General features: G+C 27.9%; 2 protein-coding genes, 1 long non-coding RNA gene and 1 pseudogene across 3 annotated transcripts; 1 reads left to right on the top strand and 3 right to left on the bottom strand.

The window, feature by feature from the left end:
• Positions 1–550: 550 nt before the first annotated feature.
• LOC137830513 (C2H2 and C2HC zinc fingers superfamily protein) lies at positions 551–4,865 on the bottom strand. The gene is made up of 5 exons (XM_068637914.2): positions 4,607–4,865; positions 3,825–4,025; positions 2,741–2,816; positions 1,368–1,463; positions 551–1,271 (listed from the first exon to the last, which is right to left on the bottom strand). The coding sequence occupies exons 1-5, from the start codon at positions 4,613–4,615 to the stop codon at positions 910–912; spliced, it is 744 nt and encodes a 247-aa protein (XP_068494015.1). The 5' UTR covers positions 4,616–4,865; the 3' UTR covers positions 551–909.
• A 2,696-nt stretch (positions 4,866–7,561) lies between these two features.
• Positions 7,562–10,427, bottom strand: LOC137829459 (receptor-like protein EIX2; annotated as a pseudogene).
• An 8,173-nt stretch (positions 10,428–18,600) lies between these two features.
• Positions 18,601–19,944, bottom strand: LOC137828597 (uncharacterized). Its single transcript, XR_011083916.2, has 3 exons — positions 19,788–19,944; positions 19,562–19,636; positions 18,601–18,784 (listed from the first exon to the last, which is right to left on the bottom strand). It is a non-coding gene; the product is annotated as an uncharacterized LOC137828597 (long non-coding RNA).
• A 2,143-nt stretch (positions 19,945–22,087) lies between these two features.
• Positions 22,088–25,254, top strand: LOC137830500 (receptor-like protein EIX2). Its single transcript, XM_068637897.2, has 2 exons — positions 22,088–22,562; positions 22,786–25,254. Exons 1-2 carry the CDS (start codon positions 22,244–22,246, stop codon positions 25,110–25,112), a joined length of 2,646 nt encoding a protein of 881 aa, XP_068493998.2. The 5' UTR covers positions 22,088–22,243; the 3' UTR covers positions 25,113–25,254.
• The last annotated feature ends 1,698 nt before the right edge of the window (positions 25,255–26,952 follow it).

Genomic DNA, 26,952 nt, shown 5'->3' with positions numbered 1-26,952 from the left:
CAATAAAAGGATATTTATCTAATCAGCAGAAAAAGGATGAAGGATTACTTGACATTGGGTTAGCCTATTATGCTTCCACTTTGTGCCTTTATTGCCGCCAATGAACATTGTGAGGAGAAATAACAGCATTTTCAGCTTGATTTAGAAGCCAAATTGGAGAAGTCAGGAAAAAGTCACAAAGAACTAGGCTTTAGCATCCAACTTGATTTTTTCTTTTTATATTCTCCTTCGGAATTTCGGAAGTAAATATGGGTCACAACTTCCCGTATCCTAAAAACTTAAGTCACTATCTTAGATAATTTTATTTTGTGCATGAAGAAATGCCCGTAAATATGACTCTGGACTCGAAACAAAGCATTTAAAAACCCAATGGAGAATAATAACCACCCTGCCTTTGTAGTCTGAACCAAAATAATATATTAAATTAAAAACCAACCTGATTGACAATAACTTAGTAAACACCAGACCTGATTATGTATGACCGTAATTTTTCCACTTTCTTGTAAAACAGACGGTTTTACACAAATAACATAGCTGATGAGAAAATGCATTCATAAAACGTTGCTATATTATTTTCCGTTGTGAAAAATTACTGGAAATTCAAAATAAATATATTGATTTTTTCCAAAAGTTACTGAAACAGGGATTTATTTGGTTTCATCAGCCTAGTGATGACTTCTGATCCTCCTTTTCTCCTCTCCGAGATACAAACAGGGCTGAAAATTAGCATATATGCAAAAACAAAAATAGAAAATGGAGCAGTTACATTGTACAAGGTAGAGTCACATGGAAAACAATTGGGGAATTAGGACCCCACCTTAATGACACAGCATAAATGAATCAGGCAAAAAGAAGAACGACCTCATTTCTGGGGGAAGCCATGTCCGTTAAGGTAAATTTGCAGAGTCATTAGTAAGGCTTGCTGTAAAGGCCAAGCAAGGGTTTTTCCCTCTCCTGCACTCTTTTCCTTGCAGCTTCTCTTGCCTTGAGAGCTGCTTTTTCTTCTTCAGAGATAATCTTTGATTTTTCATTAGGTCTTTTTCTCTTGCCGACTGCAAGAGATGAAGGAGCAGCTTTCCCATTTCTTTTAGGATTCAAAGAAGTTGTAACTACTGGCCCAGATGAAGATCCATTTTGAAACTTATTTGACTTGTTTTCATCTGATTTCGACTGTGATGTTAACAAGGACTTCTTCGAAGTTGGTCCATCATGCCTGGCCTTAGATTTAAAGTGAGGAGAGACATACGCTTCTTCCTTTGTCACCCACTTGCCTGTTGAAATATTTTCAAGGAAGGAAATATGCCATCAAATATCAACTTGATAATTTACATGTATGGTAAGGTAAGACAAGAATTCTAGTGTCATACCAATGGCATCAGAGTAGTAAAATCCCGACTTTGGGTCATTGCAAAATCCATTTGTTTTATGATAATAATAGCCTGAACTGCTGTCAAACTCCCATTCTACACAACCATTCAACCACGAAGTAATAATCAGTTTTGAGATGCAAAATCGATACAGCAACAATGCAATACACTACACTGACACGTCTGTTGAGAGTATATAGAGTTGGATTTGTATCATGAAGCTACATGTATACTTTTTGGCATCATGGTCCTCTGCAGCTTAAAAGGAGAAGGCAGAGTCCTGACCTTAAATTTACTTGTTTTATGTAAAAAATTTAAAGCTAAATGTTTAAAAACAAATTTGCCCATCAATTGTTACTACGGGAGATGCAGTTGAAAATATAACAGCAGCTGATCCATTCTCATATCTTTTTCCACGCTGAACAGGAACAAAACTTTATATTTATGCTGTCAATACAAAACCTACCAGCACCATTAATAGCTTCAGAAAAAAAAAAAATCAAAATTCTTTTAAGGAGAAAAAAATTGAGTAATAAATAGACTTATTCTGCTCTTTCAGTGAACCTAGTACGATAAACCATAACATATTGATTTCAACATTTTCTTGTCTTATTACATACCAAAACGAGAAAAAAAAGGACCCAGACGGGGAGGAGACTAATCATAAGTCTTAGATTTTTATATTCAAGTTCTTTTCTGAGGAAAAGAAAATTCCACTTTATTAATAGAAGAAAAAAATTAACTAGAACACATTTTAGAGATGTTTTATACCATAGATTAAAGTTCTCTGCGGGGAATTAAAATTTGGCAGAAAAGTAATTAGACTATGTAACCCAAAATATACACCAAGTTACCAATCCTTAAAGGGTTTGGGCTTATTATAATAATATATAATGAACTCCAATCCCTAAATCTACCACGTGAAATCAATATCAGATAGGACAACTACCAATGCTCAATACTCTTACATTTCCTCTTACAAAGAAAAGTCGGTTATAACTACAGCTTGCTGAGCAATTACTTACAAAGTAGGGTTTGCTTGACATATTCGCTTATACAAGCCAACTACCACCACTTTATGCAAAAAAGAAAAAATTGGTAATTATTACTGATCATCTTAGTAGAGAAGTGTCACAATAACTTCTTTGTAATGCTTTGAAAAACCGGAAAATATAAGTAATTTCAATAAATGGAGCTCTCCTAATTTCAATAAATGGAGCTCTTCTTTTTTTCTATGTAAAGGACAACAATTTATTCCCCCGTAGTGTATGATCTAAACAAAGATTGAATGTCAAAACAATGTACACGAATAAGCAAATTAATAACTAATCAGAACTCTATCAATAGAAATAAACAGATTTTATACTTACAACCTTGGGCATCCAATTCAAGTGATTCTCTGGCTTCCTCAAATTTTGCTTTATCCTTTTGATAGCTACGCTGTGCTTTCTGCATTAGAATACAAAGAAACAGATATAACAATTTATATATTTCATCTTTGAGTATAAATGTGTAACAGAACATACAATGCTCTTGAAACTCAAATATAAAAAATTTGAAAAAAAGTTAAGCATAGATGTGAAATTCTTGCAACTTCCATTTCCAGATAATTCTCAATCTTCAGATACAGTAAATGTTTCACTTGAAAAAATATTTTGGGAATCCAAGACCCCTCTATGATAAGTATTTTGTTTGGATTTAAGTCAAGAGAAATGTTAACACTTATTGACACCCTTTTCGATACATGTTGGCCTTTAACAGTGTTTTACTAGCTAGCATTCCTCTAAAACCAATAATTATGCATTATGTAATTGGGAAACTTCCACTCATTTATTCTAGCATTGTAAGAAAAAACAGTCATTGCCATCAGGGAGAAATTTAAAAAAAAAATGAGAACCACTTATGTTTTCTGACTTTGCAGCAGTCTATTTCAATAACTTCAACAGGCTTGCTTTTGTGGCTTGAACAAACAGGTGAGATCACTATGGACGAATGAACTGTTCACGATTATGTGATTTGTTTATGAATTTTAACTTCCTTTTACACTAGCAGATGGCTCTATTCATGGAAACCCAAAATATGCAACATTTCATTAGGGTTCAAATCAACAGCCGATCACTGTTGTCTGTCATCTACAAAAACTTTTACCTTTTGCTTGAATACTACATTGGATTTTAAACATTGGTTTTCATATTAGCAATCATTTTCCAACCTTGTGAATGAAATTCAAAGAAGCTTCACAAGTTTATGTAAACTCCCTTGTTTGATAACCTTGCTGATCCTTATGCATGCCTGATTTACTATGCTAATCAAATCGGTTACTTGTATACCTCAGTAATTGCACCAGAAAGTCCCGTCCAAGCATTATAAAAGAGGTATCACAAAAACTTTTCAAAGCATGATGAGTGCAGCATCAATATCACTAATGTAAATATAAAATAAGAGTAAAACCCTTACCGCTTCGATTTGTTCAATGGCACGAGCTGTTTCTTTCTGTTCTTTCTCCTTAGCAATATTCTCTTTTCGCATAGCAGCCAGCCTCTTGGCAACATTATCTTTGTGGCGTTGACCAAGCTCATGATTCCTAATGCTCGAAGGGTTGTTTGATATATAAATTTTGCAAAAGTCGCACCATTTGTTGCCCTGGCTGACCCAGTACTGAAAACCATAAAATAAAAAGGAGTAAAGAAAAGCCCTCAACTTCTTAGTGCATCCAAACAATTAACAACTCCAACTCTCACACATCAGAAACCAACCACTACATCTCAATAACCCACCCCCAAATCCTTCTCTCATGATAGTAAAATTCACACACAGCCAACAGTTCTTCTGAAATATACATACTACATGTTTGCCATATGTTACTAAGAAAAAAATCATTCTTATTTTTTACAAAAAACTACCTCATGAAACTACAAATAAGCAAGTATTTCTCCAAAATAAACCGACCTAAACATGGACTTAATAGTCTCCTACAGTCCTACCTTCAGATTCCCAATATATTATTAAAAAATCCAAATATTTTTACATTAAATTGGTTTTCAACTATAAGAAGCATAAATTCATAATATACAGGATTTTTGGGAAGTAATCTCGATTATGTAAGGGGCAGAAGGTTCAATAAAAAGTAGTAGGATATAATTTGCGTGCAGGAAAATAAATTATAAAAGGGTGAAAGAGTGCATAAGAACGATTATGAAAAGTGTATAATGAAAAATTGCGGTGATTAACGCGTTTACCTCAGTCATGGCAGCAAATCAGGGTTCCGAATCGACGCGGCAAGAACAAAACAATAATTGAAAGCTGAGAAGAAGAGAGGTTTGTGAGTTATGGTGTGAAGTGCATCCCAATCTCTTCAAATTTCAAAAACCTCCACAAAGTAAAGCAGAGACTTCCCAAACAAAAAAAACGTCAGAGACTTGATGAAAGTGAAACAGAGAGAGGGAAATCGAGAGAGAACATGTTTTTTTCCGAGTAAGCATAAACCCACCAAATATCAACTAAAAGCCCAATAGTTGGCCCATAAAGCAGTGTACCCAATGATACTGGGCCTCTTTTGGGCTATTCATCCTGCACTCCCTAAGTGGCAGTTTCTTACTGCACGCCTATATTTTTCTTCCTGCACCCCAACAATTTTGTAAATTCCAAAACTGACTTTCACCTGTTATTTGAATTCGGGATCTGGGAGTGTGCTACGGATTCATCAATCTGGAAGTGAATCATGTTACATTCTGGATGAGGGAGTGTTTTGGAAGCAAAGTTTGCATAAATTGTTGATTTCAGGATTACTGAATTCAGAAGCCTAATTTCTATTACGGATTGATGGATCTGGAATGATTTTTTTTAATTATGGATTTCTAAATTCGGAATGCATATTTTGAATTACGGATTGGTTGATCCGGAGTGGTTTTTCCAATTATGGATGTTTTGCATTTTTTTATTTTGGATTAACACTGTCATTCATGTACTACCGGAAGCACCAATCTGAGAGAGTACCAGATGCGCCAATCCAAAATTTCACCAGAAGCACCAATCCAAAAATTTACCAGATTTCATAATCCAGAATAAAAAAATAAATGTACAGTTTTATATAAGGACAATTTTATCTTTGCACAATCTTGTGGGGTGCAGGAAGAAAAATGTAGAAATACAGGAAAAACTCCTTCAATGTAAACCCGTGAATTTTAAAGATATTTATTTTCAGTTCTGGTGTAATCCGAATACAATTAAACATAAATATGTTTATATTCTGAAATATATGATCTGAAAAATAAAATAATCCGAATACAATTAAACATAAATATATTTATATTCTGAAATATATGATCTGAAAAATAAAATTAGTATTTTAAACAAATTTATATTTTAGATTATATAATCCAAAATAAAAAGTAATGTATTATGTAAAATTACATTTCAAAAATTATGGATTGACCATGCCTCTTACATCAGCCTCCTCCCGCACCTTTATTAATTTATTATTAATTTAAAAATGTTTTTAAACTTTTATTATTTATGTAATTATAATTTTTTAATATTAAAAAATATTTATTCTTTTAATATTAAACCTTTGACATTATTTATTTTTTTCTCTAATTTTTATTTTGTATAAAAAAATTATTTAATTAATATTAAAACAATAGAGGAGAAAGTATAAATATATACTGATACTCATTATTCAATGAAAATAACAATAAAACACAAATTTCAACACGTACTATATTGTTATTATTTAAAACAAACTTTACAGAAAGTAATCTTATATGACTACCACTACACACTAAATCTAATTATTTCTATTAATTAATCAAAGATTTGAACCTTATACTTTATTATCATATGTGGAAAATGGCCAGGTTTCATGAGAAAATGAGAAAATAATTTTAAAATGGAAGAATGGATAAATATTTTATAAGTAAAAATAAATGAGTAATGTCAAAAATTAATAATAAATTGATTAGTCTATCTTGAATGCTTTTGGTTAGCATTGTTTTCGATCATGCAATTATTTTTTATAGAAATGGTCCTTTATATTTTACATTTTTATTCATTTTGTTCTATAATCTTTTAAAAAAAATCAATTTAATCATTCCTCTTTAAAAATAATTCAAAATATCTTTTGTTAATTTAAATTTAATTTTTTTATTGCACTTATTTCCTATTATTCTCTTCTTTCTTAAACTCTTGCCAAATCATAATTCTATAGAACACCAAATGCTTGTTAAACATGGATACCAAATACTATGAAATGTTGATCAAGGTTGAGGTGATGATACATAAACACCTTTTAAAGTTGAGCAATTCACCTTTTAAAACTGAATTTTTATTTATTAAACGTGACCATTTTTATTTGCATCAATTCCATAAAGTTGTTAATAATTTTATTTTTTTTTTAACTAATTTTGAAAAAAATAATTAGTCATTAAATATTATTTTATAAATTAAAAATTAGTAATATTTAAAGTAATTTATATTATTGATAAAATTTTATAACTCGTTTTTAGATTTATATTTATTTAATAAATTAATATTAAATTAAATTAGTGACTCATTTTATCATTTTGAATGACTAATAAATTAATTTTTAAAATTTTCTTTTCTGAATATTGCTCAATAAACTTTAAACTATCCATTAACAATATTTTTTTATTACAAATATTGTGAATGCAAATTTCAACACATATTCTTATTATCAAATGAAATCCGTGTAAGATTACTAAATTCTCTAAATCATACATCATATTAAAACACAAATCACAATGCAAACTATCCTCCAACACAAATCATAAATTACAGTAAACCTCATAAAAATCCTAATGTATAAGCTATTTTATTTATTTATATATATATATATATATATATATATATATATATATATCCAATAACACAACCTTCTGGCCTACTGCATGAAGTAACATACTGAAGCATGAACATCAGGGACCTGCAGAGTACAATGTAGCAGTCAATATATAACAGAGTTAATTATTTTTCAAGCAACTTAATTGAAGATTACTCAATTATTACTATATAATACGGATAAAATTTTAAATAATCTCGTCAACATGTCATTATAATTAACGGTATTCACTTCAATTTCTAACATTTTATAATGCTATTAAATAATATTATTTTTTAACACTTCCAAAAGAAATAAATTTGTAACATACCATTCATTGTACCGTCATTGTGATATCTTAGATGAAGTTCATCTTTTGCAGGGCAAAGTCATAAGTGCGGTGCAAAAATCTGAAATAAGCATGTCTGCATCTCCTGTTGAAGAAAATGGTGGCCAAAACTCCCCAGAATCCTACTGCAAACCCAATTCCCAAGCCCATGAAGAACCAAGAATGTACATCAGATTCATCACCTTCTTCTTCCTCCCATCGATTTGTACTGTGGGATTTTTCATTTTGTGGGCATATCTTTGAAAGTGGAGGTCCACAGAGGCCAGAATTGCCTATAAAGCTGAGGTTTGAAGAACCAAGTTGGGTCCCTGATGGGATTTTCCCCATGAAATTGTTGAAAGACAAATTTAAGACCTCAAGATAATGCAAGTAAGACATGGTCTGAGGAATTTCTCCTGAGAAAAGATTTCTTGAGAGATCAAAGGACTCCAAGGGTTCCAAGTTGCCAATCTCTTCTGGTATTGTGCCACTGAACATGTTATGAGACAAGTTTAAGGATTGTATTCCAGTGAGCATATACATCTCTAAAGGGACACCACCAGACAATTTGTTATTGGAGAGATCAATGACATTCATCAAATTATAATATTCTAACTCATTTCCTTTTATAAGCATGGTAATACCACAAGTCATTTGTATACTGAAAATTGGTAAATTAATGAAATAACCAACTTGACGAGTTGAAGCATCACTAGAAAGCATGGCAGTGATGTTATGCAAGCAATTGGGTATTGCTCCTGACAATCCATTACTCGCAAAATCCATCACCATTAAAGAATGAAGTTGACATAGTTCTGTGGGAATTTTTCCACTGAATTGATTGGATCTCAATTTAAGACCTTTCACACTTTGTGGCAACCAGTTTGGTATATCTCCAGAAAAATTATTGTAATCGATATCAAGTATCGAAAGATTTTTGCAATTCTTAAGTGAGACAGGTATCTCACCAAACAAGTTATTGCTTTCTAGGTATAAAAATCGAAGGTTGGACAAAGAACTCATTGAGTGAGGAATCTTTCCTGTTAAGTTGTTGTATCCTAAATCAACATGAACCAAGGATTTCCAATCATTCCAACAATTTGTGAGGTCTCCAGATAAATTATTATAACCCAGGTCGAAGTCAATCAAATTGCTTTTATTGCTCATTTTGTTGCACAAGAGAATAGAAATTGGCCCAGACAAAGAGTTATTATACAAACATAAAACCACCACTTCCGAAGATAAACGAGGCATGCCGCCTCTTAAATTATTGGAAACTAACCAAACGATTTTCGAGCTTAACAACACATTTGATATGTCCCCATTGATAGTGTTGTTTACTAGATAGAAATAATCAAGTTGTTTAGAAAAGTTCCAAAACTTTTCAAGAGGTTCAAATGAAGCCGTTGAATCTACAATGCTTAGATGTGTTAGAGAACTCTGTGTGAATAACCATTCAGGAAGCTTGTCTCTCACATTGCCAAACTGAACCTCTTGAAGTTGATAAGGAGGAATCCATTCAGGATCAAAATCAAAGACCAGGGTAGGTGAATTAAGGGATAAATGCTTCAAATTTGAAACGGAAAGTAAATTTCTTTCGGACACAATTCCAGTCAAGAAATTTTCTGCTACTAGAAGGCTTTCCAAGTTCAACAGTTGACTGAGACTTTTTGGAAGATTTCCATTCAACTGATTTGAGGTGAGGTCCAATTGAATCAAGGATGATAAATTTCCCAAACATGAAGGGATTGGACCAGAAAAATAGTTATAAGAAAGATAAAGTATTTATAATTGTTCAAGTTGTCCTAACCAATTTGGAAGGGGTCCTTTGAGATAATTACCATAAAAAACCAAGGACTTAATATTTCTATGATTTGGAAATGCTTCAGGTAGTTCACCATGTATCTGATTGTTAAAAAGGTAAATATGGGAGATGTGACAACTCAGATTGAATAACCAACTAGGCAACTCAGATACAAAATCGTTCTCAGCAAGATTTAGAAGTTGAAGTGACGTAAAATTAGCATACTGAAGAAATGGATACATCATTTCAAGTTGACAACCTCTCAAATTCAACTCTAACAGTGAAGGGAGCAAAGTGACTGATTGAAGCCAATCAATATCCTTGTGAATATGAACACCACCAAGATTAAGATATTGCAATGAAGAAAGATTTGAAATCCAATGGAGATTATGGACAACAATATCATAGTTATGAGATAAATGAAGATAAGGGAGGTTGCTGGACTTTCCACGGCTATCCATTGCATTGAATTGGAGAAACTTGAAGTCATTGTTGCCCAAATCCAAGTAGGTCAAATATTCAAGTTCCAGCAAACTCAAATTTAATTCACCTGTTGATAAAATAAATTATTGTACACATTGTACATAGAAAAATTATAGTATAATTTAAATTAACAATAAATAATGTATATTGAAATATATAAACTACAAATTTTAAATTTATAAGGAATAATTTGAACCATGATATAATACTATTTTTTATCGTCAAAATTCTCTAACAAGAAAGTATAACATTGAATTTAAAAGTAAAGATTAAAAAGAAGTTAGAGTGACCTGTTAAACATTGTGACTTGTCGTCCATCTCTTCCAAAGCAGTAACTTGAGATGGAATAGTGTAACAAGGAAGACTGAGCTCTGAAACCCTACCTGTGATGTTATGACAGATGATTCCTCTCCATTGACAACAATCTGAATTTGGAAACCATGAAGAGAGCACCTCTGAAGGATCTGTGACTCGTTGTTTGAACTTAAGGAGAATGTTCGTGTCCTTCTCATTGCAATGAACCGTCAAACTATATGTAACTGAGTTGAACATGATCAAGCATAATGAACAAAGAAAAAATAATCTGATAATGGAGACAAAGGAGTTCATCATAATGCAATATGTGTTGTTGAGAATATGAGTATCATGTTAGCCACCTACAACTCTTTATATTCTGAAACTTAATGCTACTTTATTTTAGTATTAAAAAGTGTGAACTAAACTCATATAAAAGATTTCACGTTATTTTTCATTTAAATTTTTTAAATAATAAATTTATTTTTCTCTTTATATATTTTAAAATATACATTTTCTCTTTATATATTAATTGTTTATCTCATCACATCTTAATTTAATATAAGATTCTAAACTTTAGCCCTTAATTTTTTACCAGTATGTTTCATCTCATGAGCTTAAAATTTATTTAATTGTAGTGTAGTAAATCAAGATTTGAAGTTATTAATTTTGAATATTTATAAATATGTAAAATTTTAATGATTAAAACATCTAAATTTAATATATAATAAGTATATTTAGCATAATCTTACTATTTTTATCAGAAGTCAATGGACCCACTCAAAGGTTATGACCTGTTTGTTTTGTAGACGCAGAAAAGGAAACCTCATACTCATACACCTACCAAACCGTGTTCGAATGCTGTTAAATCAGAAAAGAAAACGAAACCTCATATTCATTTAGACTTTCTTTTACATGTTCCATGCAAAGTGTTCTATAATTAATTATGAGAAGAATTATAATATATAAGTTACTATTTTATTTATAATTAAATATTTTTTAGGTTAATAATTAAAATAAATATATTAAAATGTTACAAAATATATTTTTCAATATATTTTTTGTTTTTAACATATAATTTTTTATTTAATTTAAAATTTAATTTGTATTTTTTAAAATTAATTTTTTCTTAAAAAAACTATTTTACAAAGTTATATATTAAATATAATATAAATAATTATATTACATCAACCAAATCATTCACACAATTTTACAAAAGTTTTCTTTCTTCTTTACTCTTTTTTTCTAACAACCTCACTTTTCAACTATTTTTATTATTTAAATATATTTAATATAAAACAAAATGTTAATTATGATATATTTTTAAAATATTTAATATATATAGAAAGATTTTATTTTATGTAAAAAAATAAATATAAATAAAATTATTAACTATATAAATTTTTTAAATATTTTTTTATAAAGAAATTTATTTCATGCAAAGAAAATACAATTAAATATATTTATAGTCTGTGAATATTTATGTTAGCATGAATAAATATTCAAATCTTTTATTAACGTAAAAGTCTGTTTATTACTGACAAATTCGTTAACGTAATTTACAAAAACTTCTTTCATAATTTTTCAAAATATAAAAAAATAATTATTCTACAATTTCAATAAAAAAAATACTACAAAAAAAAATTATGAAATAGAAATCAAATTTAAAGACAAAAAATAATTAGTTGTTATAATAACTAAATTAGAGACTATTTTAAGAATTAAGAAAACTTTTCTACTATTGTTAAATAGTTTCTACTTAACAACTAATTATTTTTTGTCTCTAAAATTAATTTTTATTTCATAAATTTCTTGGAGTGAAATATAATTTAAGTTTAAATAGTAAAAATATTTTTATTTTGTGTTTTAAAATTAAACAAAAACAATTATACTTATTTATTTCTTTCACCTTATAAAATCAGTTACTACTACTTTCATTTACCAAGTCAACTTCATGCAAGTCTTAGAAAGTTGAGTGCTTGGGAATATAATAGAAAAGTAATATGAAAGGTTTGAACATGAAGTTCTCTTTAATAATTTACTCATAAATTTATTATCATTAATAATAATTGATTATATTTTAATCAATACTTATATTCTTTTAAAAATTGTTTTCTTTTAAATAATATCTCTTTGACTAATCAATTAAGTAGTACTTTTAAGATTTTTTTATTGTTAATCAATTAAACTTTGAGATAATAGATTATTTTTTCAGTTAGTTAAAATTTTAACTACAGCTTGCGATGATAATTGAGTAGATCTTAACATAATTGATTATTCTTTATAAATATTTGATTAAAATGGACTTAAAACTATTAGGATTGTAATAATTATGAATTGAATTTGAATATTTAGATATTTTTCATATCCTTAAAAGTAACTATATTATGTGTCGGATTTTCGTTCGTCACAGTTTTGACGAAAAAATCTAACAAATGGAAATTAGCATAGCCAAATTTTTTTTTAATCAATATACAAACAAAATATTTTATCATATTATGATTTTTATTATATTTATTATTACTAATATTAGCCACATGAAAATATTCTTTCTTATTTATGTAACTTAAATATAATTTAATAAAACTTATGTTAAAACTTTCAAAAATTTAATTTATTTTATTTTAAATTTATATGACAAATAAATAAATTTAATATATAAAAGAAATGTATATAATTTATAAAAAAAAATCTTTAATTTATATAAAACAATTAAATTCAATTTATACAACAAAAATAATTCATTTCATTTATGCAACAAAAAGTTATTTTAATTTATACAACAAAAACTTAATTTCATTTATAGAACAAAACATATATTTAATTTATACAACAAAAAATAAATACATAATATTTTTAAAATTTAAATATGTATTTTTTTTACCCAATTATTATTTTTCTACATCTTTCAATTCTTTATAAACTTTATAAGATAATTTAATTTTTTTAAATAATTTTAAATTAAACACTTAATTTATATATATGCAATGACATATAATTTTATAGGTAAGATATGAAATGTTTTAGGATGAGCGTTTAATAATCATAACAATTATTTATTTCTTTGAGATTTTGTTGCATGGATGTGAAACATTATGATCTTTATATTTTCTTGTTCTATAAGATTGAAGTATCTTCTATTTTATTCACACAAAATTTAATAATAATTTTTTTTACCAAAAATCTAATTTTCTCCCTTTGTATTGAAATAATATTTCATTTTTATAAACACTACAAGAGAAAATGGTTTTAACGAGGGTTTATTTTTATATTACCAAAGGTTAAAATTTTCACAACCCAAGCACCCAAAGGATTAACCACTAGACCAGGGAAGTTCTTTAGTCATATTATCATTTTTATTTTACTTATTATTATTAACATAATTTATACATATTAATATTATATTAACATTATTATTATAATTAATATTATATTCATATTATTCATATTATTAATATTTATTAATATTATTCATATTATTAATATTTATTAATATTATTCATATTATTAATATTTATTAATATTATTCATATTATTAATATTTATTAATATTTATTAATATTATTAATATTTATTAATATTATTAATATTTATTAATATTATTCATATTATTAATATTTATTAATATTATTCATATTATTAATATTATTACTATTATTATTATTAATATTATTATTAATATTATTATAAATATTATTATTAATATTATTATAAATATTATTATTAATATTATTATAAATATTATTATTAATATTATTATAAATATTATTATTAATATTATTATAAATATTATTATAAATATTATTATTAATATTATTATAAATATTATTATTAATCTTATTATAAATATTATTATTATTATTATTATAAATGTTATTACTAATATTATTATAAATGTTATTATAAATATTATTATTAATATTATTATAAATATTATTATAAATATTATTATTAATATTATTATAAATATTATTATAAATATTATTATTAATATTATTATAAATATTATTATTAATGTTATTATAAATATTTTTATTAATATTATTATAAATATTTTTATTAATATTATTATTAATATTATTATAATGAATAGTTTCCAGTGTCTGATTCATCAAAATTTGATACTGGAAATGTAACCAAAAAATAAATTATGATGATGTATGTATGTGATAAGTTAATGTCACTTCACACACAACTTATTTTTACTTATTGAAATTCATAAAAACAATCTTTAAGAATTGAATAATAATTTCAATTAATGAAGTGTCTTCTAACTTCAATTAATGAATCAACCTCTAATACCTAAGTTCAAAGCATAGTTAAATATGTATACCAGTTTAGGCTAAACTCACTAAAAAATTTAATTATATCTATTTATTAAAAATTGAGAAAATATAAAATATTTTATTGATGTTTTACAATAAACTTTTGATACTTAAAAAACTCTATTATTTTGATGAGATTTTAGAATAAATATTTAGAATTTAACGAAGGTTTTAAAATAAACCTTTGGAAATTAACGAAGGTTAAAAAAATCTTTGTTATTTTATGAAGGTTTTAAAATAAACCTTTGTAAATTAACAAAGGTTAAAAAAACCTTCATTATTTTGTGGAGGTTTTAAAATAAACCTTTGAAAATTAACGAAAGTTAAAAAAACCTTCGTTATTTTGCGGAGGTTTTAAAATAAACCTTTGAAAATTAATAAAGGTTAAAAAAACCTCTGCTATTTTACTGAGGTTTTAGAATAAACCTTTGAAATTTAGCTAAGGTTAAAAAACCTCCATTATTTTATTGAGATTTTAGAAAAAACTTCCATTACTTAAATCAATTCCTAAGATTATATTAACCTTCACTAAATAATCTCTATTAAACCTTTTTTTCTTATAGTGAAAACAATATATAATGAAATATATAATGACACGAAAGTAAATAATAATTTGACTGTAGTGCATGAATAAAGTTAAGACATAATAAAAATGCATATACATCTTTGTAATTTTTTTTAATTAGATTTTTAATGCTAAAAAAACGATTTCCGTTGATATAAATTTGCATTTTAAGTGGATTTTATCCTTTTGTAAAACTGTGATTGGCCAACAAAGCTAGTGCAACGAAACACAAAATAGTTGCATTTTTTTCAATTAAATAAATAATTACTAGACATATTCAAGTGTCAAATTTAATACAACAAAAATTAAAATTCTGGCAGTTCACATGTTTAAACCTAAATATCCACTAACTGGATATATCAAAATTTTAACATTAACATGTTAATATGTTAATATCAATATCAAAATTTTAGCATTAACATGTTAATATCTAAACATATTATGTTTTTCAATAATCTGGGTGTAACCTATTTTAATTAGAAATTCATAAATTTAAAGTTTAGTTTACCAACTTAAATTAATAATTGACTACATAATTCGGTTGTAATTTATTTATAAAATTGAAAACTGTATACATAATTTTTTATAAAATTAAAAACTGTATGTTTGTAATTTATCATTATATAATAATAATAAAAAAAATCTTACAATGATTTTGAATTTGAAAACATATTAAATAAAAGTGTTCTGAAACTCATGCATGAATTTGCCTTAAGTAATTTTTCATTTTATGAATACTTATGAGATATATAAATTTAATCAAATCATATGGTAAATAAAAACTTGTTCAAACCCTTAAAACACCCGTTTAAAGCATCAAATTATGATAAGAGTTGTACTATCTTATTATATATTTTACACGAATTAGACAATAAGATAAGATATAAATTATATGATAAAGTTAATATTTTGTTGAAATCACATATGGCATAATAAGGAACTTTTAAATTTCAAATTATGAAAATGACAAAAAATATAATTATAACATAAATGCACAATTTTATTTTATTTTTTTTATAAAAAAATTTCATATTAGGCATCACTATGCTACTTGACATCTCATCTAGGCTGACACCTCAAGTAACAACAATCATTTGTCATCACATGAAAAAAAATATTAAAAAAAGAAAAAAAATACAAAAATATGAGGAGACTATACCAAAATCCATATGTTAACAAAAACGATACATAGGTAGACTATACTTATTAATAAAGAATTCTAAAGACAGACTAGATGGAAGCCTATTATACCAATGAAATGATTCTATATGAATAAATCCTAAATTAGCCAACTTATCACCACACGCATTCCCTTCACGAAAAATATGAGTAACCCTAAACCTGATTTTTCCACGTTAATTAAGACAAGTATTTCATTGATTACGAGGCATCCAAGGAACATTTGTCCTAACAGTAAACGCAGCACAAACCAAGGCAGAGTCACATTCCAGCCAGACATTAGTAAGACCCAACTTTTGAGTTTCCTCCAAAGCATATATAACTCCATAAACTTCAGCAATCAAAGCAGTCTGAATGTCAAGAAACGCAGAGAAAGCTCCAATAAACTCTCTCATACTCCCACGGAAAATACTTCCACAAGCGGCAAGACCTGGATAACCTCTAGCAGCCCCATCAGTGTTAATTTTAACCCAGCCTGGTGAAGGAAACTCTCATCTAACAGGAAGAGGACGTACAACTTTACCAGTACGAGTGTTAATACCAAAAAACTTGAGCATATTGAAATCGAACATATCATTCTTCATTGAAGCTTTAGACGAATTACCCACTAGACAAGTTAAATATTTAATAACCAAAATAGCCCTAGAAACCTCAATCTTATCCTGAAAACGAGCATAATTCCTCAAACACCATATCATCCAAATATAAAAAGTTATCACAGTTAGCTTAACCAATTTAACCAACAGACTACCATCACTCTTAATAAAAGAAAGAAGATCATCCTTATTAGAGAAATCATAAGTAGGAAAAATGTGTCGAACCCAACTCCAAATACGCAAAACATTAGCACACATTCAAAAAATAAATGTTGAATAGATTTCTCGTGTTTTTCACAAAGGGTACACATAGAACAAATATGCAGTCCTTTATTTTGAATATGTTGATCTGTAAGAAACCGCCCATGAAAATTTTTCCAAAGGACAAGAGTCTTGGAAAGCGAAATATATGAAAACCAAATAAATTTACCCCAACCACAGGAAACCTCTAGACCCAAGAAAAAAGTCCTAGCTGATTTAAGAGTGAGACGACTAGACCCAAGAAAAAAGTCCTAGCTGATTTAAGAGTGAGACGACCAGACTCATGTAGAATCCAATTATAAATATTTCGAAGCCAGGTTCCTTCAGCAACAAAAGAAAATTTAACCTTTACACCAAGCAAATTCTTTAGTTTTATTATGATTTTTATTATACTTATTATTATTAATAATATTAACAATATTAACAATACTAACAATATTAACAATACTAACAATATTAACAATACTACAATACTAACAATATTAACAATATTAACAATACTAACAATATTAACAATATTAACAATATTAACAATACTAACAATATTAACATATGAATCACATTTAATTTATCTATAATCTACTTGAATCTAAACATAATTTATTATATTATCTATTAGTATGAATCACATTTAATATATGTCATACTCATAGTCATCATATTACCTATTACATTAAAATCAACTATCATATTAATTATTATTTTACGATCATATTGACTTAATTAAGTTCATTATAGGTAGTTGGTTTTACTTGTGTGTTATAATAAAGAATATTGTCAACAAACAATGTTATCTTTTAACATAGAATGATGACTTTTACATTAACTATTAATTAAATCTCTAATACAGATTACTAGTTAGCGTATCATTATAGTTTAAACTATATTAATTATTCCATAAATCTATGTAAAAAGTTGTTACTAAATAACCTTTTCTACTAATATATAAATCATAATGACAAAGTGATTAAATAATTTATAATTTAAAATATTTTAAAAATTATACATTATATCAATTTTAATCTATGTAAGTAAATATTTGAAAATAATTTTTTTTTATCGACAAAGAATAAAAAAAATTAAAGGAAACATTTTAAGGATATTTCAATCCTTATACAAAAATCTCAAATCAGAAAAGAAGTGTAAGATACAAGCACCTATATAGCCATCTAACAAAAACTTCACAACTGCCTATAATAACTTATATTTGAAAATAAGATATCAAATAATTTTATATTAATATATATAATATGAAAGTAAATTTAAATTTAACCATGAGTTTTAAAAAATTAATGATTAAATAAAAAAATATATTAATCAATATATATGTATTTATAGTATTAAAGTTATATTAATATTATATAATTTCTTCCTTTTTCTCTCTATCTATCTATATCCGGATAAAAGTAATATTACTCAAGTCAAATAAAACTACTATACGCACACAATAAATATCTAAATGTATATTTATATCAAAATTAATATTAATAATATGAATATAATATTGATAATATGAATATAATATTGATAATATGAATATAATATTAATAATATGAATATTGTAACACCCCATAATTTACATATAACTATTACAATACCGGTTCTACATAATTCTATACAAGCTTACAGTTTTTCAAAATATTCCTAATACATGATTAGGATTTATAGAAATACAAATATTTACATATCCACAGCTCAAAATAAAACTCTGTAACCTCTAAGGTTCTCCTGCACCTGTATGGTCATCTGCTCGTGTACATAGTACAGTCATCGCAATTCAAACACAGCAAGAAAAGCAAGGGTAAGCGACTAAAAATAGAATTTTATAATATACACACTTAAATCCAAAGAGAAAACCAAATTACATGATCAATTTATCAAATTATTCAATTTTCTTCAAATCTCAACAATAAACAATCACATAGATCTCACATGGATCTACACATCCAGAATATTCAACAAACAACGTCTTCCGGAAGACCCGTATTAAGTAAGTCCTACCAGAGACTAACACCTGATCCAAAGATTACCAGCGAATCCAACAGAAAGGATCAGGGTAAGTTCAATACAACCCAAGCCGTGCATCTCATATGTCACGGTGTGCATGAACTCCCCCATCAGCTTCTCACCACCTGATATCTTAGTCTATGTGACTTAGATCATCAGTGAAGCTCGGAGATCTCTGTTACCACATAGGCATCAATACTTAATACACAACAAACATCAGTTCATACATTATCTCAAATGTATGAATTCAATTCCATACCATTTCGTCATACAATATAATTCAAAAAGTGATCCAAAATATTCAAAAGTTTATTTGACATAAAAAAATAACACTTTAATACTAAATCATCAAAACCCAATATTTCCACAAATTTAAATAATATATAAACAAACAACCCAATATAAATAAACACACAACATCCCTACAAGAGAAATTGAATATTGGGACCACGTCCCTTCCGCATTCAGATCTTCTATCCTAGGGTGCTATTAAAAATTAAATTTAGCTTCCCTTACCTCAATTGCTTGCTTTCCAAGCAACTTTTAGAATTTTATTCCCCACCGTTTGGATAAGCTTCAAGATTTACAGGCCTAATGCAAATTATCCAAACAGAACAAAAATTCAGTATATAATAGAATAAGTTGAGAGGATTAAACTTCTCAACTGACCCCACCAAGATTGATGACTAAATCCTAAGGAAAAACAGAGAACAAAGGATATTTAGAGTAAAAATGAACTTACTCTGTTTGAAAATCTGATCGGGTAGAAATGTTCCTTAACTCCTCTGCTACAGCGTGGTATGATCAGATTCTAAAATAGATGAAGATTGGGAGATAAATTAAGAGAGAGGGAGAGAAGAGAATTGGAGAGAGAGAGAAAAAGAAGAAAATGAAAGGCACTGGTGGTGGGGGGCAAAGTGTTTTTTTTTTAAAAAACACGCTGTTACAAATATTAATACTAATATTAATAATAATATTAATAATAATATTAATAATAATATTAATTATAATATTAATAAATATTAATAATATAAATATAATATTAATAATATGAATATAATTTATTTTATTATTATTAATAATAATAATTATATTAATATGTATAAATTATATTAATATGTATAAGTATAATAAAATGTTTTTGATAATATGATCAAAGAACTTGTATAGTCTAGTTGTCAATGTTTTTCCTGGTCACTGGAAAGACTTTGATTTGAATCCTGGCTTATTGTTAAATAATAATAGAAGTATATAAAATTATCTTTAATTTAGTTATTATAACAACTAATTTTTTTTTGTCTTTAAAATTGATTTCTATTTCATGATTTTCTTGTAGTATATATATATATATATATATTGAATTATATTTTATAAATCAATTTGACTATTATGTGATTAAGTTTTGAATGGGTCATCTCCATTGACTTCTAGTCAATTTTTCATTGAAAAAGAATACCTGGTTCCTGTTCTCATCACCAAACACCATTAATTGTTGAAAAAAGAGGGCACACATCAATTCTCAACATAACTCCGATTATGCTATATATAGTTATTATGTATTAAATTTATCCATTTAATCTTTAAATTAAACATTTTCTCAATTTACCTTCCTTTGTTGCTAATTCTTTTGATGAACCTGTTAGTCTGTTCTTAGAGGAAATATTCGTTGAGTTTAAGAGTAGAAATTAATTGAATTATAAATTTTTTTTTTTTTAAAAGGATGAATAAATTTTTGTCAAAAGTTGTAAAACTATAAGTTTTACCAAGATTTGAGATGCATATTTAAGAATGAAAATATGTTTGTGATTGAATAAAACTTTGAAATTTTTATTGTGAACTATAGGAAGTGAATTTAAGTTAATTTTATACAAAATAATTTATAAAATAATATTTGCATTTATTAATAATCCGAATAAGATAAACAAATTTTCGTATATACTTCAAAATGATTATAATAAAAATAAACATTTAATTTAATTTAATTTTATAAATTTATAAGATGTTTACATTAATTTATAAATTATCTAAATAAAAATTAATTTTTTTAAAAAAAATAATTAGTTGGTATAATTAGTTCCAGCTAAATAAAAATAATGCAAAAGAGTATATATTACTTTTTTGGGCTACAATTCATTTTTCTTTTAATCAAATTTTCGTTCACAAATAATACATATATAGCCTTCTTGTTTTGGCATGGATCATCACAACAACATTAATTATTTTATTTGAAAAGAGGGCACACGTCAATTCTAAACCTAACTCCGATTATGTTATAATTATTATATATTAAAGAGTTAAATATATTTTTATTTATGAAATTTAATATGTAATTAGATTTTATTTTCCAAATTTTACAATAAAATTATTAAATAATACTTAATTCAGAGAAAAAAATAATTAGTTAAAAATAGAGTAATATAATAAATGACATGTGGTATCTATAGGAAAATACAGTTTTGTAGGTTGTGTTAAAGGTATTAAAGGAGGTAATAAAATGATGGAATTGGAAATATAGAAGTAAATGGAAAATGTTAGAATGATGAGTATTCTTGAAATACTCTCTATTATATTAATTTTTTCGTGATGATAAAAAAAATATATTGAGTAAGTTATATATTATTTTATAAATTAAAAAATTATTGATATTTAAAATAGTTTCTAAATTGATATCTAATATTAGTTATAAATATTTTAATTACTAACTATTTTATATTCTATATTAGTCTTTATGACTAATTTATTAAGAAACTAATTTATTAAGAAATGAATTCTTAATTTATATTAAAAAATAAACTTTAAATTTAATTCAATTTTATAAGTTTATAAGATACAATTACTTTTATATTATAAAATATTCTTATACAGTTGTGAGATTTATTAGATGAAAGACTGTTTAAAATAAAAACAATAGAAGAGAGTTTATATTAATCTATGATTTTTTATCAATTCCACGAATTAAAATTTGATTAAAACAAGAGAATACAAATATTTTCTCTTGTTTAATTTGTCAACTAATTCCACTAATTTCTCAACTCGGGACTCATTCTGCCATAGTCTTTAATGTGACATTGAGGTGGTCTCCGAAAGTCATAAAGTAACAGTACAATCATTGGTCCAGTGGAATCAATTTTCAGAATATAAACAGTTGTAGGTGGCTAACAGGTTAACCACATCCTCAAGAACACATCTTGCATTATCATGAACTCCTTTCTCTCCATTTTCAGATTATTTTTTCTTTCTTCACTATGTCTCATCATGTTCAACTCAGTTACATGTAGTTTGACGGTTCACTGCAATGAGAAGGACACCAACATCCTCCTTAAGTTCAAACAACGACTCACAGATCCTTCAGAGCTGCTTTCTTCATGGTTTCCAAATTCAGATTGTTGTGAATGGAGAGGAGTCACTTGTGATAACATCACAGGTAGGGTTTCAGAGCTCAGTCTTCCTTGTGACACTATTCCCTCTCAAATTACTGCTTTGGGAGAGATAGACGACAAGTCACACTGTTTATCAGGTCACTCTAACTTCTTTTTAATCTTTACTTTTAAATTCAATTTTATACTTTCTTGTCACAGAATTTTGACGATAAAAAATAGTTTTATATCATGATTCAAATTATTCCTTATAAATCTAAAATTTGTAGTTTATATATTTAAATATGCATTATTTATTGTTAATTTAAATTATACTATAATTTTTCTATGTACAGTGTGTATAATAATTTATTTTATCAACAGGTGAATTAAATTTGAGTTTGCTGAAACTTGAATATTTGAACTACTTGGATTTGAGCAACAATGACTTCAAGTTTCTCCAATTCAATTCAATGGGTAGTGGTGGAAACTCCACCAACCTCCATTATCTTGATTTATCTCTTAACTATGATATTGTTGTCCATAATCTCCATTGGATTTCAAATCTTTCATCATTGCAATATCTTAATCTTGGTGGTGTTCATATTCACAAGGAAATTGATTGGCTTCAATCAGTCACTTTGCTCCCTTCACTATTAGAGTTGCATTTGAGAGATTGTCAACTTGAAACCATGTATCCATTTCTTCAATATGCTAATTTTACATCACTTCAAGTTCTAAATCTTGCTCATAACGATCTTGTATCTGAGTTGCCTAGTTGGTTATTCAATCTGAGTTGTCACATCTCCCATATTAACCTTTTTAACAATCAGATACACGGTGAACTACCTCAAGCATTTCCAAATCTTAGAAGTATTAAGTCCTTGGTGTTTTCTAAAAATTATCTCAAAGGACCCCTTCCAAATTGGTTAGGACAACTTGAACAACTTCAAAGACTTTATCTTTCTTATAACTATTTTTCTGGTCCAATCCCTTCATGTTTGGGAAATTTATCATCCTTGATTGAACTGGTGCTCAACTCAAATCAGTTGAATGGAAATCTTTCAAAAGATCTCGGTCAATTGTTGAACTTGGAGAGCCTTCTATTAGCAGAAAATTCCTTGACTGGAACTGTGTCCGAAAGAAATTTACTTTCCTTTTCAAATTTGAAGGTTTTATCACTTAATTCACCTACCCTGGTCTTTGATTTTGATCCTGAATGGACCCCTCCTTATCAACTTCAAGCGGTTGAGTTTGGCAATGTGAGAGACAAGCTTCCTGAATGGTTATTCACACAGAGTTCTCTAAAAGATCTGGTCATTGTAGACTCAACTGCTTCATTTGAACCTCTTGAAAAGTTTTGGAACTTTTCTAAACAACTTGATAATTTCTATCTAGTAAACAACACAATCAATGGGGACATATCCAATGTGTTGTTAAGCCCAAAATTCGTTTGGTTAGTTTCCAATAATTTAAGAGGTGGCATGCCTCGTTTATCCGCAGAAGTGATTGTTTTATGTTTGTATAATAACTCTTTGTCTGGGCCAATTTCGCCTCTATTGTGCAACAAAATGAGCAACAAAAGTAATTTGATCCACTTTGATATGGGTTATAATCATTTATCTGGAGACCTCACAGATTGTTGGAATGATTGGAAATCCTTGGTTCATGTTGATTTAGGATACAACAACTTAACAGGAAAGATTCCTCACGCAATGAGTTCTTTGTCCAACCTTCGATTTTTATACCTAGAAAGCAATAACTTGTTTGGTGAGGTACCTGTCTCACTTAAGAATTGCCAAAATCTTTGGATACTTGATATCGGTCACAATAATTTTTCTGGAGATATACCAAACTGGTTGCCACAAAGTTTGAAAGGTCTTAAATTGAGATCCAATCAGTTCAGTGGAAAAATTCCCACACAACTATGTCAACTTCATTCTCTAATGGTGATGGATTTTGCGAGTAATGGATTGTCAGGAGCAATACCCAATTGCTTGCATAACATCACAGCCATGCTTTCTAGCGATGCTTCAACTCGTCAAGTTGGTTTTGTCATTAATTTACCAAGTTTGAAGACTGAAATTAGTTGTACTATTACCATGCTTATAAAGGGAAATGAGTTAGAATATTTTAATTTGATGAATGTCATCGATCTCTCCAATAACAACTTGTCTGGTAGTGTTCCTTTAGAGATGTATATGCTCACTGGAATACAATCCTTGAACTTGTCTCATAACATGTTGAGTGGCACAATACCAAAAGAGATTGACAACTTGGAACCCTTGGAGTCCTTTGATCTCTCAAGAAATCTTTTCTCAGGAGAAATTCCTCAGACCATGTCTTCCTTGCATTATCTTGAGGTCTTAAATTTGTCTTTCAACAATTTCATGGGAAAAATCCCATCAGGGACACAACTTGGTTCTTCAAACCTCAGCTATATAGGCAATTCTGGCCTCTGTGGACCTCCACTTTCAAAGATATGCCCACAAGATGAAAAATCCCACAATACAAATCCACGGGAAGAAGAAGAAGAAGGTAATGAATATGAAGTACATTCTTGGTTCTACATGGGCTTGGGAATTGGATTTGCAGTAGGATTCTGGGGAGTTTTGGGCACCATTTTCTTCAACAGGAGATGCAGACATGCTTATTTTAGATTTTTGCACCGCACTTATGACTTTGCCATGCGAAAGATGAACTTCATGTAAGATATGGCAATTATGGTATTGTTACAAATCTATTTCTTTTAGAAGTGTTAAAATATAATATTATTTAATAGCATTGTAAATGTTAAAAATTCAAAGTGAATTTATAGCATTAATTATAATGACATGTTTACGATTATTTAAATTTTTATCCGTATTCAAATTGCACATTAGATAGTAATGTCTGAGTAATCTTCGATTAAGGTTGCTTAAATAACTCGTTATATTTACTGCCAGAGGTGTACTCTGCATCTGCATGTCCCTGATTTCCGTGCTTCAAGACGTTACTTCATGCAGAAGTTTCTTTGCAGTAGTTGTGTTATTGGAGATATATAAATATAAAAATATATTTAGCTCTTTAATATATAATAACTATAGCATAAGCGGAGTTAGGTTTAGAATTGATGTGTACCCTTTTTTTCAAAAAAGAAATTAATGTTGTTGTGATCATCCATACCATAACAAGAAGGCTGGTATTCTTTGTCAATGAAAATTTGACTACAAGTCAATGGAGATGACTCATTCAAGACTTCATCATACAATAGTAATATATATATATATATATATAAAGAAATAATAAATAAATATAAATAATTTTATAGGTGATCCAATCCTTGTAAAAAAAAATATATAAAACTTTACACCGCAACCTAAACCAATCTTTCAATAAAAGTTGTCGACTAATCCAAATTTTAAGAAAGCATACATAGGAACCCACCATTGAGAACAATCCGATGTTGGGGTATGAAGTCATGACCAATTGGGTTGGGCTGACTAGATACCATGTTTAGTGAGTATGCTTAGTCATTGTGTTTCTTTTATAATTTCTATTTAAAGAGATCATTGTGCTTGTAATTGGTGAGCAACGGTAAAGAAATAAAAACCTAATAGTTTTTGTGTAGATGTAGGTTGCAATTGGCGACCGAATCACATTAAATTATGTGTTGTTTATTTTCTGCACTTGATTCATGATTATGTGCGTTTTTTCCATCACCTGAGTATACCAACACATCAACTTCCAAAAGAATATAAAACATAACGAATCATGATTGCGGTTTCTGGACTATGAAGGATGTTAGAATTGTTCCAAGCTTAAAGAAAAGTGTGATTTCTGTTAGGCAGTTAGACGAATAGAGACATGATGTAAAGTTGGGAAATCAGTAGTGGAATGGAAGGTCGTCAAGGGAAATTTTGTCATGGCCCGCGAAAGAAAGAGAGGTTCGCTGTATATGGTCGGATTACGGAGTGACCAGTTCGGAAGATAAACAAAGTCCGATTCACAAAATCTCGTGGGTAGAAGAGATTTGTCTTTACAAGAGAGAAACCTAGAGCCACAGTCAGATTCGGGATGAACGAGCATGGAAAGATTCAGGTAGACCAGTTAGAGGTACTTATGGCAATGGAAGCACGTGTGTCGTGCTTCAGCTGAGGTTCCTAGACGACAGTGGGTTAAGAGAACCACTATTTCAACTGTTGAAACATCTCCAGAAAATTTCTTATTGAGTATGAAGTATGTTTGTTCTTATGCTATTCCAGGATCCGGTAGTTCATGTAAGTGGGAGCTGGTAGGAACAGATAACGGGTCAGTGGTAATTTTAGTCATGGTGAACATGTTGAAACTCATTGGAGTTTCAACGAAGTCTTTAAGATGATTAAGAAGCTGGTGACAACTAGAGGTGAAACAGTGAGTTCATGTTGACAGATTACAGAAGTACATGTACACAGTTGAAGCGCAGGTGAACATGGTTTCGTGGCTTAATCATTGTGTCCCCTTTATAATTTCTATTTACCGATATCATTGTGCTTGTAATTGGTGTGCAATAACAAAGAAATAAAAACCTAA

Source organism: Phaseolus vulgaris, chromosome 7 (assembly GCF_051622355.1).
Source record: "Phaseolus vulgaris cultivar YP4 chromosome 7, ASM5162235v1, whole genome shotgun sequence".
Taxonomy (NCBI): domain Eukaryota; kingdom Viridiplantae; phylum Streptophyta; class Magnoliopsida; order Fabales; family Fabaceae; genus Phaseolus; species Phaseolus vulgaris.
This window is presented reverse-complemented; position numbering and strand designations above follow the sequence as displayed.